The sequence below is a fragment of the Triticum urartu genome, chromosome 1, assembly GCF_003073215.2.
Source record: "Triticum urartu cultivar G1812 chromosome 1, Tu2.1, whole genome shotgun sequence".
Lineage (NCBI taxonomy): Eukaryota > Viridiplantae > Streptophyta > Magnoliopsida > Poales > Poaceae > Triticum > Triticum urartu.
In genome coordinates this window covers 88,863,469-88,879,733 of record NC_053022.1, presented here as the reverse complement: position 1 = coordinate 88,879,733, position 16,265 = coordinate 88,863,469, and the positions used below count along the sequence as shown (strand labels likewise).

Genomic DNA, 16,265 nt, shown 5'->3' with positions numbered 1-16,265 from the left:
TCGCTCCAATGTTTGTAGTCGTCGCTAGGTGGTCCACTGATCTTGTTGTAATTTTTGTTACTTCTAGTATTCTTTGTACTGCCATGACATAGTATTAATAGATCGGAAGATTTTTCTGAAAAAGTGATACCAATGGAAAGTGCTTTTCAATACAAATCCAACGATATAATTTTTATAATATAAATGACATTGTTGGACCAATCTTTTTTCAACCTTTAATCTTAAAAAAACATGGACGCTGTATATTTCCAAATGAAGGGAGCATACATCATGGCCATAAAACAAAATTAAAACAAGTGAATGGCCATATATTCAATTTATAGTCTAATTACCGTTCTTTGTCCTTTTTTAAGAGACTGTACTCGTGTTATCTATAGGTGGCAATGGAGGGGAGACCCATGGGCACTTAAAAACATAGTTCTGGTAACATCTTGCAGTGCTTGTATCATAGATTTCTCATTAGCTTGCAATTTAGTTATATATTTTCTTAAATATATGGTGCCAAAATATATTTGTTATGCATATATACTATTTTATTACACAATCTTAAAAAGTTTTATCTAGATGATATACAAAATATAAACTAAATAGACAAAACAATAAGATATTTCTTTTTTCTATGTCCATGCATGGAACTTCATCACTTTTGTTGCCCCTCCGTCCTATGTTAGGGGAGGAACCAACGTAAAGTAACACCCTTAAATTATTTTATTATACTTACTATCTATTACTTTAAAGAAAATATAACCTTTCAATTACACTTATACGATTTCATGCAAAAGAAAGAAAATCAAGAAAAAAAACTAGGCAACAAGACCACATAACCCTGAAAAAACAAGACCCTACAAGATATTTAAGTAATATTCTTTCAGTAATAATTTTTCAGCCATGGAACCCCCTCCCAGGGCGACACATGCAGCTCCTAAAACCATAGCCGGCGGGCCTCACCCTTAGCTTCTCTTCCCCTAGTAGTTGTTTGAGGAGGCCGCAGAGCAAAGCCTACACGACATGGTCAATTCTGCTCATTTCATGGCGAACGATGGTGGGCTTGCACGTGATGTGAGAGTGGCAGATGCAAAGGGTGCGACGAGGTGCTATGATTTGAAGGTGAGACATGGTGATGTGAAGAATTGCACTAAGCAACCCTTGAGGGAGCTACTGGGTATGTGGAAGTTACATATCTAGATGAGGAGCTCACGTTTAAGGCCGAGGAGAGGAATCCTAGCTTGAAGGCGTGTTGCACGACCCTGTCCGGGTGTGAATTTGCGGTCCTGATAGGTCGTTGGGCGACTTGAAGTGCCCGATGGACCACCGGTCTAGGTGGTGGCCAGGTTGTAGTCAGTTTTCCTTTAAGAAATTGAGTTTCCTCTAACAAATCATGTTTGTATGATTTCTAGTCCTGTTTTTGTTATAAATTGGTCAACTGATGCTCCTTCCACACCTACTATATCTCGTTGTTACCGGTGATTGGCTATTGCGGTCTTCAAAGCGTTGTATAGTGTAGGTGTTTGCAGGTGTTTCCATCTCTTACCGTCTAGAAGCAATTTTATTTTTTACAGGTCGTTTTGCGTCTTGTTGTCCTTCTTCTTTTGTATCGTTTCCTGTTTTTTACATAAATATCTGATGCACTTTCTAAAAAAAAACCAAACACAGAACACAAAAATAGAAAAGGAATATGGAGCCAATAAAAAAAAGCGCCTTATCACCAGCCCCCCAAATCTGCCCATTGCTTGCTTTCTCATCTCACCCCTGGCCCCTGGCTGGCTGCCATCTCGTCCCAGAATTACACGCCAAACCAGACCCAAATCGAATTGAGCTATATATACTCGCGAGATAAATCGAGTAGCCTAACCTAAAACCCTCACCTTATCCTCTCCTCCCCTCTTCCCTCCCCTCCATCTCCTCCTCCGACGACGGAATCCGACGACTTCTGCTGCTGCTTTGCTTGTGGGCGGAGCAAGAGGCGGCAGCATGGCGACCACCGACGCCCGAGTCGCGCCCGTGGCCGACGAGCGGCCTCCGGCCGCTGATGCGGACGAGGCTGCGGCGGCGGAGGGGGCCAAGAGTGCAGGGGCGGCGGCGGCGGAGGTGGGTGGAGTAGGGGAGGGCGAGGAGGTGAGATTTGAGGGGAAAGACCGGAGCTTTACTGGTTCGGAGGCCAACAACGGCGGGGTGGTGGAGGCGGAGGACGGCGGGGAGGTGGAAGCAGCGGTAGGAGATGGGAAAGATGCAAGTGAGGGGGCTGGAGAAGAGAAGGAGGAGGAGGCGGCTGCGGCCAAGGAGGAGGAAGGTGACCGGGAATTGTCGGTGGAAGATGTGAAAGCTGCGTTGTTGGTGCAGGCGCTTGTTGCAGCGAAGTCTGAGTCCGACAATGGTGAATTGGGCGAGGGGGATGCTTCCCTGCCATCCGCTGATGCGCTGGTAGGTGATAAGAAGCCTGAATTGACAGACGAACCAGAGGAAAGTGCCTCTTTGGAGGTGAAGGAAGTGGGCAACGTGGCACTCGATGCTGAATTGTCCGAGGAGAAACCAGAGGGTGAGAAGCGTGCAGAGGTGGCCGCTGGAGGCGAAGATGATGGTGAGTTTGACAGTGAGAAGGCGGTTACGGCGTCCACCACGAGCATGGAGGCGGCGGAGCCGGAGGATAAGGTGGCTCCTACAGCTGAAGCCAATGGCAGTTTGGGTGGTGAGGCTGAAGCGCCTGCTGAGTTGGTGGTGGTGGGAGGTGAAGAAGCTCCAGAAGCATCATTGGAGAATGAGGCTGATGTGGAAGACAAGGCTGCAAAGCAGGAACCTGAAAGCGATGCAAGTCCAGTGGTAAGTGGGCCTCTTCAATCAGATAATTTTTGTTGATAGTATTGATATTGGTAGGATATCTTATGAACAATTCAAATGACCCAATCCAGGTTGCTGACGATGGTAACCGCGCTGATGTTGAAGACGAGGCGGCAAAGCCCGAGCCGGAGAGCGATGCAACTCCAGTGGTAAGTGGGCATATTCGTTCTAGTTCTGTTACTAGTTGTCTTGACACCAGTAGAGGATGTGAACAATTCAAATGTAATGAAGCAGGTTGCTGATAACGGTACCGTGGAGAACCATGCTAATGTGGAAGACGAGGCTGCAAAGCTTGATCTGGTGAATGATGCAAGCCCAGTGGAGAACCATGCTAATGTGGAAGACGAGGCTGCAAAGCCTGATCAGGTGAATGATGCAAGCCCGATGGTAAGTGAACATGCTCAATATAATTTCGTTGCTACTACCTAGTAATGTTGACACTACTGGAGTTTAAAACAAATAAATGATCCAAACCAGGTTATTGACAATGGTAGCCTGGATTACCAGGCTAATGAGAAAGATGAGGTTGCAATGCCCGAGCCAGAAAGCGACGCAAGTCCTGAGGTAAGTGGTCATGTTCTATCTAAATCTTTTGCTAGTAGTGTTAACATTAATGTGGATTTTGGGGATATAAAGAATTCAAACGATCCATACCAGGTTATCGATGACATTAGCTCGGAGAGTTTGGTGAAGCTTGCTCCTTCAAGCGTGGATGTTCCGCTTACCGAAAGCAATGAGAAGGCACAAAATGCAGAGGACCAGGTGGTTGCTAGTGGAACTGTGGAAAATGTTGGTGTTGAGAAGCCTACAGAGGTTGAGAGTGTTGTTGCTGGTGGTGATGCTGTTATCTTGTCTCGGGAGTTGGCTCCAGAACCAGTCAAGGAAAACAATGATGATGTCGATGAGAATGAACCTGCTGCAGAGGTGGTTAGCCACAAAGAAGAGGCTGGTGATGATGAGATAGTTGTGGCTGCAGTTGCAGATGATCAGAAAACTGTAGCTGCAGCTGATGACGAAGACACAGGTGGTGAGGAGAATGAAGGTGCACAAGATGTTACTGACCGTGAAGTAGAGGCTGTTGATGATGAGATAGTTTTAGCTGCAGCTGATGAGAAAGATGGGAGTGGTAATGAGGGTGATGAGGACGATGATGAGGTGAGCTTTGACAGGAGTCCTGCACGTGTTGCAATCATAGAGAACGCTGAAGCTGCAAAGCAGATCATGAAGGAGCTTGGTGAAGGATCCTCAAGTGGTAGTCCTGTGTCTGGCTTGAGCAGCTCAAGGGAGTACACTAATAGCATGGATGGACAAATTGTTCTTGATGATTCTGAGGACGATGATGATGACGACGATAATGAGGATGATGATGAGAAGGGTTTTGACTCTGCTGCTTTAGCTGCCCTACTAAAAGCGGCTACCGGTGCATCCCCTGATGGGAACATCACAGTTTCTTCGCAAGACGGTTCCAGAATCTTTTCCATGGATAGACCTGCTGGTCTGGGCTCCTCAGCCCCATCTTTGCGGCCAACTGCCCCCCGCCAACCTGCCCGGTCAAACCTCTTCAGCCCCTCTGAGCTGGCAGTGACTGCTGAGCCTAATGACGAGATGACAGAGGAAGAGAAGAAATTGCATGACAAGGTTGAGTTGATTCGTGTAAAGTTTCTGCGCCTTGTCTATAAATTGGGGGCGACCCCTGAAGAGACAGTAGCAGCACAAGTGCTGTACCGTCTGAGCCTTGCTGAGGGTATCCGACATGGAAGGCAGACAAACAGAGCTTTCAGCCTCGAGAATGCACGGAAGAAAGCCTTGCTGCTTGAAGCGGAGGGAAAAGAGGATTTGAGCTTCTCCTGCAACATACTCGTCTTGGGAAAGATTGGAGTTGGCAAAAGTGCAACTATAAATTCTATATTTGGCGAAGTGAAGTCCAAAACTGATGCTTTTGGTGCAGCCACCACCAGCGTGCGTGAAATTGTTGGTAATGTGGATGGTGTCAAGATACGGATCATTGATACACCAGGCCTTCGGCCCAATGTGATGGACCAAGGAGCCAACAGGAAAATTCTCGCATCCGTCAAGAAATATACCAAGAGATGTCCCCCAGATATCGTTCTATATGTGGACCGTCTCGATAGTCTGAGCCGTGATCTTAATGACTTGCCTCTTCTAAAAACCATTACTTCTGTTCTGGGTTCTTCCATATGGTTCAACGCCATTGTTGCTCTCACCCATGCTGCTTCTGCTCCTCCTGAAGGCCTCAACGGTGCCCCTATGACATATGAGGTATTGATGGCACAGCGATCCCACATTATCCAGCAATCCATCAGGCAGGCTGCAGGGGATATGCGTCTGATGAACCCAGTAGCCCTTGTTGAGAACCATCCTTCTTGCCGGAAGAACCGTGAGGGTCAGAAAGTGCTTCCAAATGGCCAAAGTTGGAGGCATCAGATGCTGCTCTTGTGCTACTCATCAAAGATATTATCAGAAGCCAACTCACTTTTGAAGCTTCAGGATCCTTCTCCTGGGAAGCTTTTTGGGTTCCGCTTCCGCTCCCCGCCACTTCCTTTCCTGCTATCCTCCCTGTTGCAGTCAAGAGCTCACCCAAAACTTTCACCTGATCAGGGTGGTAATGAAGGAGATTCTGATATTGATTTGGATGAGTATTCTGATATAGAACAAGATGAAGATGAAGAGGAATATGATCAGCTTCCTCCCTTCAAGCCTTTGACCAAAGCGCAGCTTGCAAGGCTCACAAAAGAGCAGAAGAATGCTTATTTTGATGAGTATGATTACAGGGTCAAACTTCTGCAGAAGAAACAGTGGAAGGATGAGCTCCGCAGGTTAAAGGAGATGAAGAAGAGAGGCAAGTCTGATATGGATGCTTATGGCTATGCTAGTATCGCAGGTGAAAATGATCAGGATCCTCCTCCAGAAAATGTTTCAGTTCCCTTGCCTGACATGGTGCTGCCTCCTTCATTTGATTGTGACAATCCGACATACCGTTACCGTTTTCTGGAACCAACCTCTACTGTCCTTGCAAGGCCTGTTCTAGATGCGCATGGGTGGGATCATGACTGTGGCTATGATGGTGTAAGCGTTGAAGAGTCGCTCGCTCTCCTTAACAAATTCCCAGGTACTGTGGCAGTTCAGGTTACCAAGGACAAGAAGGAATTTAGCATCCATTTGGATTCTTCCATCTCAGCAAAGCATGGGGAGGATGCGTCTTCCCTTGCTGGTTTTGACATCCAGACTGTTGGGCGGCAGCTTGCTTATATTCTCCGTGGTGAGACCAAATTCAAGAGCATCAAGAAGAACAAGACCACTGGAGGATTCTCTGTGACTTTCTTGGGTGACATTGTAGCAACTGGGCTGAAGGTCGAGGACCAGCTCTCTGTTGGTAAGAGGCTAGCGTTAGTGGCAAGCACAGGCGCAATGCGAGCTCAAGGGGATACAGCCTATGGAGCCAACCTGGAAGCACGCTTAAAAGACAAAGATTATCCAATTGGTCAGTCCTTGTCAACCTTGGGCCTGTCCCTCATGAAGTGGCGCCGTGACCTTGCCCTGGGGGCTAATCTTCAGTCCCAGTTCTCGATTGGAAGGGGTTCAAAGATGGCTGTTCGCCTTGGGCTCAACAACAAGCTGAGCGGACAGATCACCGTCAGGACAAGCACATCGGAGCAGGTCCAGATCGCGCTACTGGGTCTAGTCCCAGTGATAGCCTCCATCTACAGGAGCTTCCGGCCCGGTGAACCATCGTTTGCTTATTAGCTTGTCAAGAAGAGCATCTATTTACTTAAATCATCAATGTGTTGTGTTAGCAATTTTCCTAATTTCTTGAACCGGTAATCTGTATCAGTTTCATTTTTCCTTTCTGCCCCGCAGATTGTTCGTATCATAATTTTGGCTGGAGAGTGTTGTTATATTCATCTGGAACTATAGTTCAATAATGTTGGTAGATCTATATGATCCTTCTACCATTCTATCAATCACCGTTGTTGCTGTCCATCTTTTTAATGTTCTTTACCGCATGATGAGGAAATAAGCACTGTTTGCATTTCAAGATTGACTTGGAACAAACCCAGAACTTGTTTTATTTTGGGAGGGAGTACCAACCCAGAACTTGCTTTATTTTGGAAGGGAGGTACTCACTCTCTTCACAAATGTAAGACATTTTGGCAGTTTTAAACAAAGGGAGTAGTAATTAACAGGTTGTATCATACTCTGAATCTCAGGTAGTGTTACTTGCTACGGCAACAATCATGCTTAATATCTCCACTATACCGACTGTGCGGTTTTTGAGTATGAGAAAATAGACAATAACTAATAACTATTCAGATGAATCATACGAACAGGTGGATCCTCGTCTGAACAACAAAAGATGCAAACCCATAATGATCCTGGTACAGTAGTTCTATAATTCTGTGATCCTTGTATCACTCTATTACTGTTGTTGGGTCTGACGAAGAAATTTCAGTTCGGTTCAAACTTTGGATTTGGATTACTGATACCTGTCACCCTACATGTTTCTGCAGTTCTGCTTTCTGCTGGTGATTATTGACTATTACCTGGCTCCTTAAATCCCATGCATTGCATTTCGATGGTAATTTTTCTGTATGTTGAACGTCAACTAAAATTTATTCGAAAATTTTGTAAATATGTTGAAACCGTGTGGATTCAGTTTGAAGTCGCGTGAGAATTGAGAATCCGATCTTCTTAAACTAATAAAACCTACTCTTGCTAGTTAGTACTGATAGTATGCTGAAACGTTTGTGACATTTGTTCAAACTTTGACCCCAAACCTCAAATCACCATTGAGCCTTGTTGAAAGAGAAGAAAACACCCACAGAGCTTGCTGGGGGCAATGAAACTTCTTAGGGCTTCTTTGATTCAAAGGAATTTTATAGAATTTCTGGAGGATTGAAATCCTTAGGATTTTTTCCTATGTTGGTCCTTTGATTCATAGGATTGGATCCCATAGGAATTTTTCCTATGAAATCTTCTGTACTACATTTCATAGAAAATTTAACATCCACTTAACCTCTTTTTACAATTCTTTTGTTTTTCCCGTGGCATCAAACAATCATTGCTAATTCTATAGGATTCAAATGGGCATGCCACTCCAACCCTACACTTTTCCTATTTCTATGTTTTCAAAATCCTACGAATCAAAGAGGCCCTTACTACTCAGAGCATCTTCGACGACTCTCCTTTTCCCTGATAAATTTCCCGTGTTGAGAAGGAACCACTCGTTGACAGGGCTAGCTATACCTTCTACTATTGGTCGAGTGGTTTGTAAGGACTGTCAAAAGGCATCTCAATTAGCATCTGCAATCTGCGTAATGGGCATGACCTAAGGCATGTCTTCAAGCTGCTGCCCCATATATATGCCATGTAGACTCGCATGTCAGGGGGTGATGCCCTGCAATGTGTCGGATTCTTTTTTGCAGGTTGCGAGTGCTTCACCCGTGAAAAAAAAGGTTGCGAGTGCTTGATGTGGTTACGTGCAAAAGTTTGGAGTGGAGGGCGAGAGAATAGATATGCATGTCACCCATGTGTATGGGAGTTTTTTTTGCTGGACATGGATTATCTGCTCCCAAGCTTAAATACACACGCATGAACAATAAAATTCAAAAACAGTAAACATTTTTTTTAGATCTTAAATTTTTGGATGAACATCAACATATGTTCTAATATCATGTAAAAATTCACCTAGAAAAGACATCTATGGAGGCTTGTAAAAAAAGGTCAGGACTAAAAAAACCCGCATTTGAAGCACTCATTTTTCTGTTTTTCCGGCACATGCCACTATGGGTGACTTTTGGTGGTGAAATTTTGCATGATGCCAGAACACTCGTTGATGTTTATCCACAAAAGTTTTCAGAATTTTTTGATTGTTTTTACACACTTTCAAAAATTATTGTTCATGCGGGTGCATTTGTGTTGGGGATTAGATCCGATACTTTATATTTTTTGCTATCTTTCTTTTATTTGAGGCCCACTAGGTAGCAACTTGGGTTGAAGAAATAAAATTAGTAAAGTTGCCTCAAGTTACCTTTTCCTATGGGGCAGCAAGATAATGATGTCTTCATAACCTATGCCGTTAGCAAGTGTTAAAGCGGTCCTTATAAGCAAATGAAATTGTCTAGCATCAACACGGAAATTAAGATCAAGTTTGCTAAAACATCATACTTTTTTCATAATCTAGGGAAACCGTAATTTGGACGGGCTGTAAAAAAGAAAGTGCTTATGATATGGGACTTTGGCTATTACTCCATCTGTTTTAAATTACTCGTCGCAGAAATGGATGTATTTAGAATTAAAATACATCTAGATACTCCATACTCGTGATAAATAATTCAAAACGGAGGGAATAGATTTTTTAAAACACGGTACGACACATATGCTCATATTCGCGTATATATACTCATCTTCATGAACGCACACACTCTTTTTTTTTTGCGGCTGGTGAACGCACACACTCTAACCTCATTGTCGATGCAAGCGACATGTCCCACGGAACCAGCATCAACGAAAAATTGATTTTTTTAAATAAACATCAATGTCAAATCTAGAACATAACCTCCAACAGATGGTTCCACTGCAGAAAAACCAAAACCAAACCCCCACCTGAGCTACGCGTCCAGTTGGGGCCTTGTGAATTACTCGGAGGTTATGTGGTCGACACAAAACCGGTGGTCTTGTTGCGGAGAAAGCCTCTCCGTCAGCGTCAGGTTTTCGACAGAAAGCCACAGATCTCTAGACCTCGTCTCGAAACTTCCAGCAGCGTAGCAGCACCACAAAACATATTCCATTCCAAAAACACACAAAAAAGAACCGAAAAGCGTAAAACACGGCGAACGCCGTTCACACATCGCGCACCGCCCCTCGTAAACGCAAAACCGCCCGTACACGTCACACCGTCCCCCGTCTCCCTCACAGACGCGCCGGCCCCACATCCAACCGCCTCCGCGTCACGGCGCGTAGCCACCACCCACACCCACCGGGACGCGGGCCCCATTTTGCCTGCCCCACTGTCGGCGACCCGCAGCGGGCCCACCCACACCCCCTTCTGGAAGCCCCGGCGCGGACGCGAAACGGACAGGCGCAAAATTCCTTAATGCGGAAGGCAAAAGAAAAAACAGACGCGTCCGATCGGTTTCATATTGTCTCTCTCTTCTCTTCCCTATAAGAGCCCCGATTCCCCACCTCCGCCAAATCCATCCACCGAATCCCCAAAACCCTAGCAGCGAAATCGCCTCGATCGAAAAAGCTCTTCGTCTCCCTCTCGCGGTATCAAGCGCAGCTCCGTCGATCCCCCACCTAAGAGCAGTGATGGCGCAGTCAGGCAACAACGACGCCGCCCCGATCAGCACCCAGCCCGCGGCGGTAAGGGATCTCGCCCCGAGATTTGTTTCGGCTTTTCAATTTCGGTTGTGATTTGGTGCTGATCTGTGGTTTGTTTTGTTGGCGCGCGCGCAGGAGGAGGTGACGGTGGAGAGGACGCCCGAGGAGGAGGAGGCCAGGCTGAGGTACCTCGAGTTCGTGCAGCAGGCGGCGGCGCAGGCGGTCGTGCTGGCCGCCGCGGCCTACGCCTACGCCAAGCAGGGCGCAGGCCCGCTCCGCCCCGGCGTCGACCACGTCGAGGGGACCGTCAAGGCCGTCGTCGGCCCCGTCTACGACCGCTACCACGCCGTGCCGCTCGACCTCCTCAAGTTCCTCGACCGCAAGGTGAGAACAATTGAGAAACTTGAACTTTATTTCTTAGCTGTATGCGATGATTTATTATCCGATCCAGTTCCTGGCTGTTGCTTTTTGCGACGGGAGTATCTAGTTCTGTGCTCCTGATTTCACATCGCATCTGCGTAGTGTTATGAGCCGTTATGTCAATTAAACTGCTGGATTGTTTATCCTGTGAATCTAGTTTTTTCTTAGTAATACTGATGATGTCCTGATAGTTTGATACTACCTAGGAGAATCAAGGTGTTCTTGCCAATCTGTTGATCACATACCTTGTCTGAACACCAGAGGAACTGACTTATTAGGCACTAGTTATAATTTGTTGTTGGCAGCTGTCTGCTTCATTTTCTATCTGTAGAGTTGGATTGTAGGATCTTAGTTGGTACAGGGCAAAATTGAGTTGATGTTAACTGAGGATATCATATTTTGCTTGCATCTATCTGGGCAATTCGAAATGGGATTGGCTACAACTCTTGCATCAATCAATTTATGTCCAATTTATCAACACAATAGCCTGTAAAGCAAATATCATTATAACATGGGCATTTGAATTCAGATGTTGCTAGTTCTTGCAACTGATTTATTGGTTAGCGCGAGGCAAGGCTTATGCAGTGTTAACCAACTGTTTCTTCATTTCTACACTTCCCACGTGCATCGTATTTTAATCATTTGATTGCTATTCAAGCAACTAATGTCTGCATGTGCTTGTGCCTTGCAGGTTGATGAGTCTGTCCAGGAGCTTGATCGTCGTGTCCCACCGGTCGTGAAGGAGGTGCCAACCTATGCCCGCTCTGCAGCAGCTGAGGTGCAGAAGACAGGCATAATGGGCACAGCAACTGGACTGGCCAAGTCGGCCATTGCTCGCGCTGAGCCAAAGGCCCGCGACTTGTATACCCGCTACGAGCCTGTGGCGGAGCGCAAGGCTGCCGAAGCCTGGGCTGCCCTGAACCGCCTCCCGCTCGTCCCCTCAGTGACCCGTGCCGTCCTCCCCACAGCTGCACAGCTCTCAGCCAAGTACAACTCTGCCGTGCTTGATGGTGCTAAGCGTGGCAACTCCGTCGCTACCTACCTCCCGCTTGTCCCAACGGAGCGCATCGCAAGGGTTTTTGCCTACCCGGCAGCTGACCCTGCGCCTGCCACAGCTCCTGAGATGCAGCCCATCCCGACGCAGTAACAATAAGAGCTACCCGGAGTTTTATTATTACCTAATAGCTGTAGGAGTCGGTATCTCGATGTAGTGTCTTGTCTGGCTTGTGGTGGACAGTGGTACTATATGTGGATGGTCACTGTGGTATCCGCCTCTGTTGAGGGGATTCGAATGCTGTTGCTGTGCAGCAACACCTGCTTTGTGTTTTAGTTTGTTCTTCATGAACCACTGTGTGTAATGCTTTGAATCAAAGTTACAGGAAACACCATCTGTAAATTCATTACTGTTTTTATGCGAGTGTGTATCGACTGTCGGCACTGTTTTATTTGCTATTACAAGAGCAGTATGCATTGTTTACCACTGCTGTTCAAGTTATTTGCATGTTTATGTAGATTCCTTTGGCTGATAAAGTGTGGGCAAATGATTTTGAGTGTTGTTAGATGAATGATTTTTTGCATATTTCTGGACTGATTAGCAATCTCAGAAAGCTGAGTTACATTGAAACTTGTATCACCATGACATCTGCACAGATAGGATGGCAATTTCGCTTGAGCTTGGTTAGTTATCATGTTTACTTGCCAATTTCGCAAGAAGTTGCCATTTTTTTGGGAACTTTCGATATTGCTAATTGTTGGCTTGCCAAGTATTGCCAATGCCAAATGTTGGCATCAAACAAATTATCCACAGAATTTCATGCTGGGCTATGCAAACGCTATAATCCAGATTTTTTGGCCATGACAAAGGCGATTCTCGGAGCTCTAGTAGTCATGCATTATATAAGCAAAAAGTGAACATTTTATAAGCTTCAGGACACGACATGGCCAAAAGAACAACCACAAACGGAAAACAAGCTGCACATTTCTAGCCTTTCTCTAATGAATTGTAGTAGGAGTATATGCAAAGATACTGAACCGTTAGTAGGGCCTCCTTTTCTTCTCTCGAACACACAGGTCAATTAATTAGAAAATTTGTTCAGTACTCCCACAAGGGTCACAACCACGTTTTCAGGTTTTGAATATCCCTTGTTTGATTTCAGTGATGAACCAGGAACAGAATTTCACACTAAGCTATGCAAAGGCTATACTCTAGAAATTATTTTGCCATGACAAAGGAAGTATTTAGATTATCGGAGCTATAGATAGTTATGCATTAGAGGGCCAAAAGAACAAACACAAACGGAAAAGCTGCTCATTCAGCACGAGTATCTGATATCTGATGAACATCCACCACTCCGCCATTAGTACTCAGTAGCAACTATGCCCAATACTGCTAACAAGAAGATTCAGCAATATCAGGCTCCCAGCTCATGAAACATATTCAATACGCCCCAGTACGCTTGATAAGATGCCACATACCACTCACCACGTTCCCAAACACATCTAGTACTATCGCTTGAACACCTGAACTATATACATGGAGATATATCTCACTGTATCATCTCCTAAACCCTCTTTTTCATCTCAGCAATGATCTCTGGGAATTTCAGAACCAGCAACGCATAACCATCGGTGAAGATGGCCTTCTTGAAATTTTACTCCACCACAAAGAAGTCAATGCACCTGTTCTTCAACTCCTGGCAATTGTAGATTTCAGCCCAAGCTAAGATAGTTGCAACTGTATCTACCGACACTTTATCCCATAACTTCTGGGCGCAAACAATCTTCAGTCTGTCCAGTGCATACCGATCGGCCGCAGCAAGCAGGTTCTGGAACATCTCGGTGGAAGAGTCCTCAAGCTCGTCTTCTAGGGGCAATTCATCTGTGTATATGAACCGGAGCATAACTTTGAATGTTGCAGGTGTGATGTCGTGCAGCGTGATGGATGGCATTGTAGCTTCAGACATGGGGCCAAAGAGCTCTGCTCTAAAGACTGGTGAGCGGGCAGCAAGCACTGCTCGGTGAGCATGGAATGTCTCATGGTCAACGATGAATGACACATCTGTCCCATCAGCGTGATCTAGCAGGCGGCCAAGATGGGTCCCGATGTCTGAAGGAGGGACAAGAACACAGTTGTCATCGATGATCATGATGGAAAATACAAATGTGACATGCCCCTCTGTTAAGTAACCTTTCTCCAAAATAGTTCCCTGGATGAACTGACCCCATCCCCAGCAGTCGCTGCTGTCTTTATCTTCCATGATTTCCAAGGTTTGAACGAACCTTCGTCTGTGCGCCATACATGGCTTGCTGTCCCTGCCCATCATAAAGACCTCAAACATGACCTCCACACTTCTAGACTTGCTCATGTGCTCCAGGAAGATCGAAACATACTCCTGGTCGGCCTCTAACTCCCCACGCGGGAAGAACTTAACCCTCCACAGGTGTCCCCCGGCGGAGACGATGTCGGAATAGAAGGCCATGCCAACGGGAATCTGCTTGCTTCGTTCATAGTCTACTTTGAATTGGAAGACACAAGAGCCCACACTGATGTTCTCCGCTGGTCTGTTCACTGAACAAAATTTAAGTTGATGTAAGGACAAATTGCCCAAAACAACATCGAGCAGGCAAAGAGAAAGTACCGCAAAATTGACAATGCAGAGCACACAAGCTAGTGAATCCGTGAGCTCAACGAACCGAAGAAGAGCATGAGAGGAGTGGACACTCACTGGCTTGCTGAATGGTGCCGGACGATCCAGTTGGCGATCGGTGAGAGGAGATGACAGCGATTGTCCTGCGGGTGGTGGCGATCGGTGCCGAGGCGCTGCCGGACGCTCCTGAGGCACCGGAACATCCGCCGTACGCCGTGTGTCCGCCTCCTCTTCCCCGCCGCTCCTCGTCGCCTGCGCTCGTGGCCGCCGCCACTCGCGGCGAAACCCTTGAGCACAGAACTGTTTTTTTTTACAAGGAGCACAGAACTGTTCTTGGGAGCAACTAGTTAACGAGCGCTTTTTTGGGAGCCTCGCAACGATCAGCGCCACTTAGCGCGCCCTCAGCCATTTACCACGTGTCGCACTCTGGACGCTCCCTTCGGATTTTATTTTTTTATTTTTTCGCACGTGTTTTCGGCTTTTTAAACGGTTTTTTTCGATGTTTTGGTTTTTCCCGGTCTTTCTTAGCTTTTCGTCCAATTTTTTTTTGAAATTTTCTTTTGCGCGAAAAAACGTGTTTTTTTCCTTTCGCGAAAGTCACGAATTTTCTTCCGCGAGAGGCACGGTTGTGCTTTAGCAAAAGTCACGACCGTGCCTTTCGGAAACGAAAAAAAAACGCGTTTTCTGTTTTTTTTTCGCGAGAGTCACGGTTTTGCTTCCACGAGAGGCACGGTTGTACTTTCGCGAGAGTCACAGCCGTGCCTCTCGGAAAGGGAAAAACAAAACGTGTTTTTTGTTTTTTTCTTTCGGGAGAGTCACGGTTTTGCTTCCGCGAGAGGTACGGTTGTGCTTTCGCGAAAATCACGGCCCATCAGACCCCCAGTGGAAGGCAAGATCAGAAAACACCAGCGAAGCTCAGCTAGCCGATCTGGATCCCATCATTGTCGCCGAGGAGGAGTCTGCCGCGGGGAAAGGATCTATCCGCCAATGCAGCAGCCGCATGAGCCAATCTCTTCACACCAGTCTGGAACTTCATCTTGTCATCTTCTTTAAGCAAACCTGCCCAATATAACATAAAAGAACATGCAGTGAAAACAGCCTCCAGCGAAATACGAGCAATATGTTTATCAAAAGTGACTTTATTGCGAAGGTTCCAGATCCCCCAGCAAATAGCAGCGATAATCATCATATAGAAATGTTCCCCTCCTGGAAAAAACATATACAACCATGCCCAACTTTGCCAAAGCGATCAGGGACAACAAGATGCTCCACCCGTCATTCCCAGCACACCCCAAACTGTGCGGGCAAGTGGGCAAGTAAAGACTAGATGGTTCGCTGTTTCAACATTTGTACAAAAAGAACATGTAGGATCTCCAGGCCACTTCCTAGCCCGCATATTATCTCTTGTAAGCACAACATTTTGAAAAAGTTGCCACAAGAAAATTTTGATTTTCAGTGGGATAGGGACTTTCCACACCCACTTATAGTTAGGGCCAGATAGGTTCCTTTCTAGCCACTCATAAACCGACTTAGTCGTAAATTTTCCTTTACTATTATGCTTCTATGAGATAGTATCTAAAGAGTTATTCAAAGACAGCTGCCTGGCTTTCGTAACCATCCAAGCCCATTGATTATTCAACTCACCAAACAATCTGCGTCTAAAATCCAGATTATAATTGTTTGTAACTCAGGAAGCAACAGTGCATTCTTGATCTTGGTAAATAGTAAATAGATCTGGGAAACGCTCACACAGAGCTGTATCATCTATCCAAGGATCATGCCAGACTCTAGCCAGGTTACCACTATTGATATTAACTTTCCTTCCAGCCATACATGTGTCTTTGACTTTCATGATAGCTTTCCAACACGGGGAGTCCGAGAAACGGCTCCGTATATCAGCTACTGTTTTGTTTCTAAAGTATCTAACCCTCACAATACGTTGCCATAGGCCATGATACGTCTCCAACGTATCTATAATTTTTGATTGTTCCATGCTATTATATTATCAACCTTGGATGTTTT

The 16,265-nt window shown here is 45.8% G+C and overlaps 3 protein-coding genes across 4 annotated transcripts; 2 read left to right on the top strand and 1 right to left on the bottom strand.

Annotated features, from left to right (window-relative positions):
* The first annotated feature begins 1,777 nt into the window (after nt 1-1,777).
* LOC125549796 (translocase of chloroplast 101, chloroplastic) lies at nt 1,778-6,818 on the top strand. 2 transcript variants are annotated; one of them, XM_048712987.1, is made up of 5 exons: nt 1,778-2,817; nt 2,907-2,984; nt 3,070-3,222; nt 3,343-3,399; nt 3,493-6,818. In XM_048712987.1, exons 1-5 carry the CDS (start codon nt 1,972-1,974, stop codon nt 6,598-6,600), a joined length of 4,242 nt encoding a protein of 1,413 aa, XP_048568944.1. In that variant the 5' UTR covers nt 1,778-1,971; the 3' UTR covers nt 6,601-6,818. The 2 variants fall into 2 exon arrangements, with proteins under 2 accessions (XP_048568944.1, XP_048568943.1); XM_048712986.1 differs by having other exon boundaries at nt 1,779-2,817; nt 3,313-3,399.
* Nucleotides 6,819-9,946: 3,128 nt separating this feature from the next.
* LOC125549780 (REF/SRPP-like protein OsI_017815) lies at nt 9,947-12,073 on the top strand. The gene is made up of 3 exons (XM_048712984.1): nt 9,947-10,218; nt 10,312-10,560; nt 11,288-12,073. Exons 1-3 carry the CDS (start codon nt 10,165-10,167, stop codon nt 11,741-11,743), a joined length of 759 nt encoding a protein of 252 aa, XP_048568941.1. The 5' UTR covers nt 9,947-10,164; the 3' UTR covers nt 11,744-12,073.
* Nucleotides 12,074-12,986: 913 nt separating this feature from the next.
* Nucleotides 12,987-14,549, bottom strand: LOC125549764 (BTB/POZ and MATH domain-containing protein 1-like). The gene is made up of 2 exons (XM_048712983.1): nt 14,322-14,549; nt 12,987-14,164 (listed from the first exon to the last, which is right to left on the bottom strand). Coding segments are annotated over exons 1-2 (918 nt in total). The 5' UTR covers nt 14,323-14,549; the 3' UTR covers nt 12,987-13,247.
* Nucleotides 14,550-16,265: the final 1,716 nt, after the last annotated feature.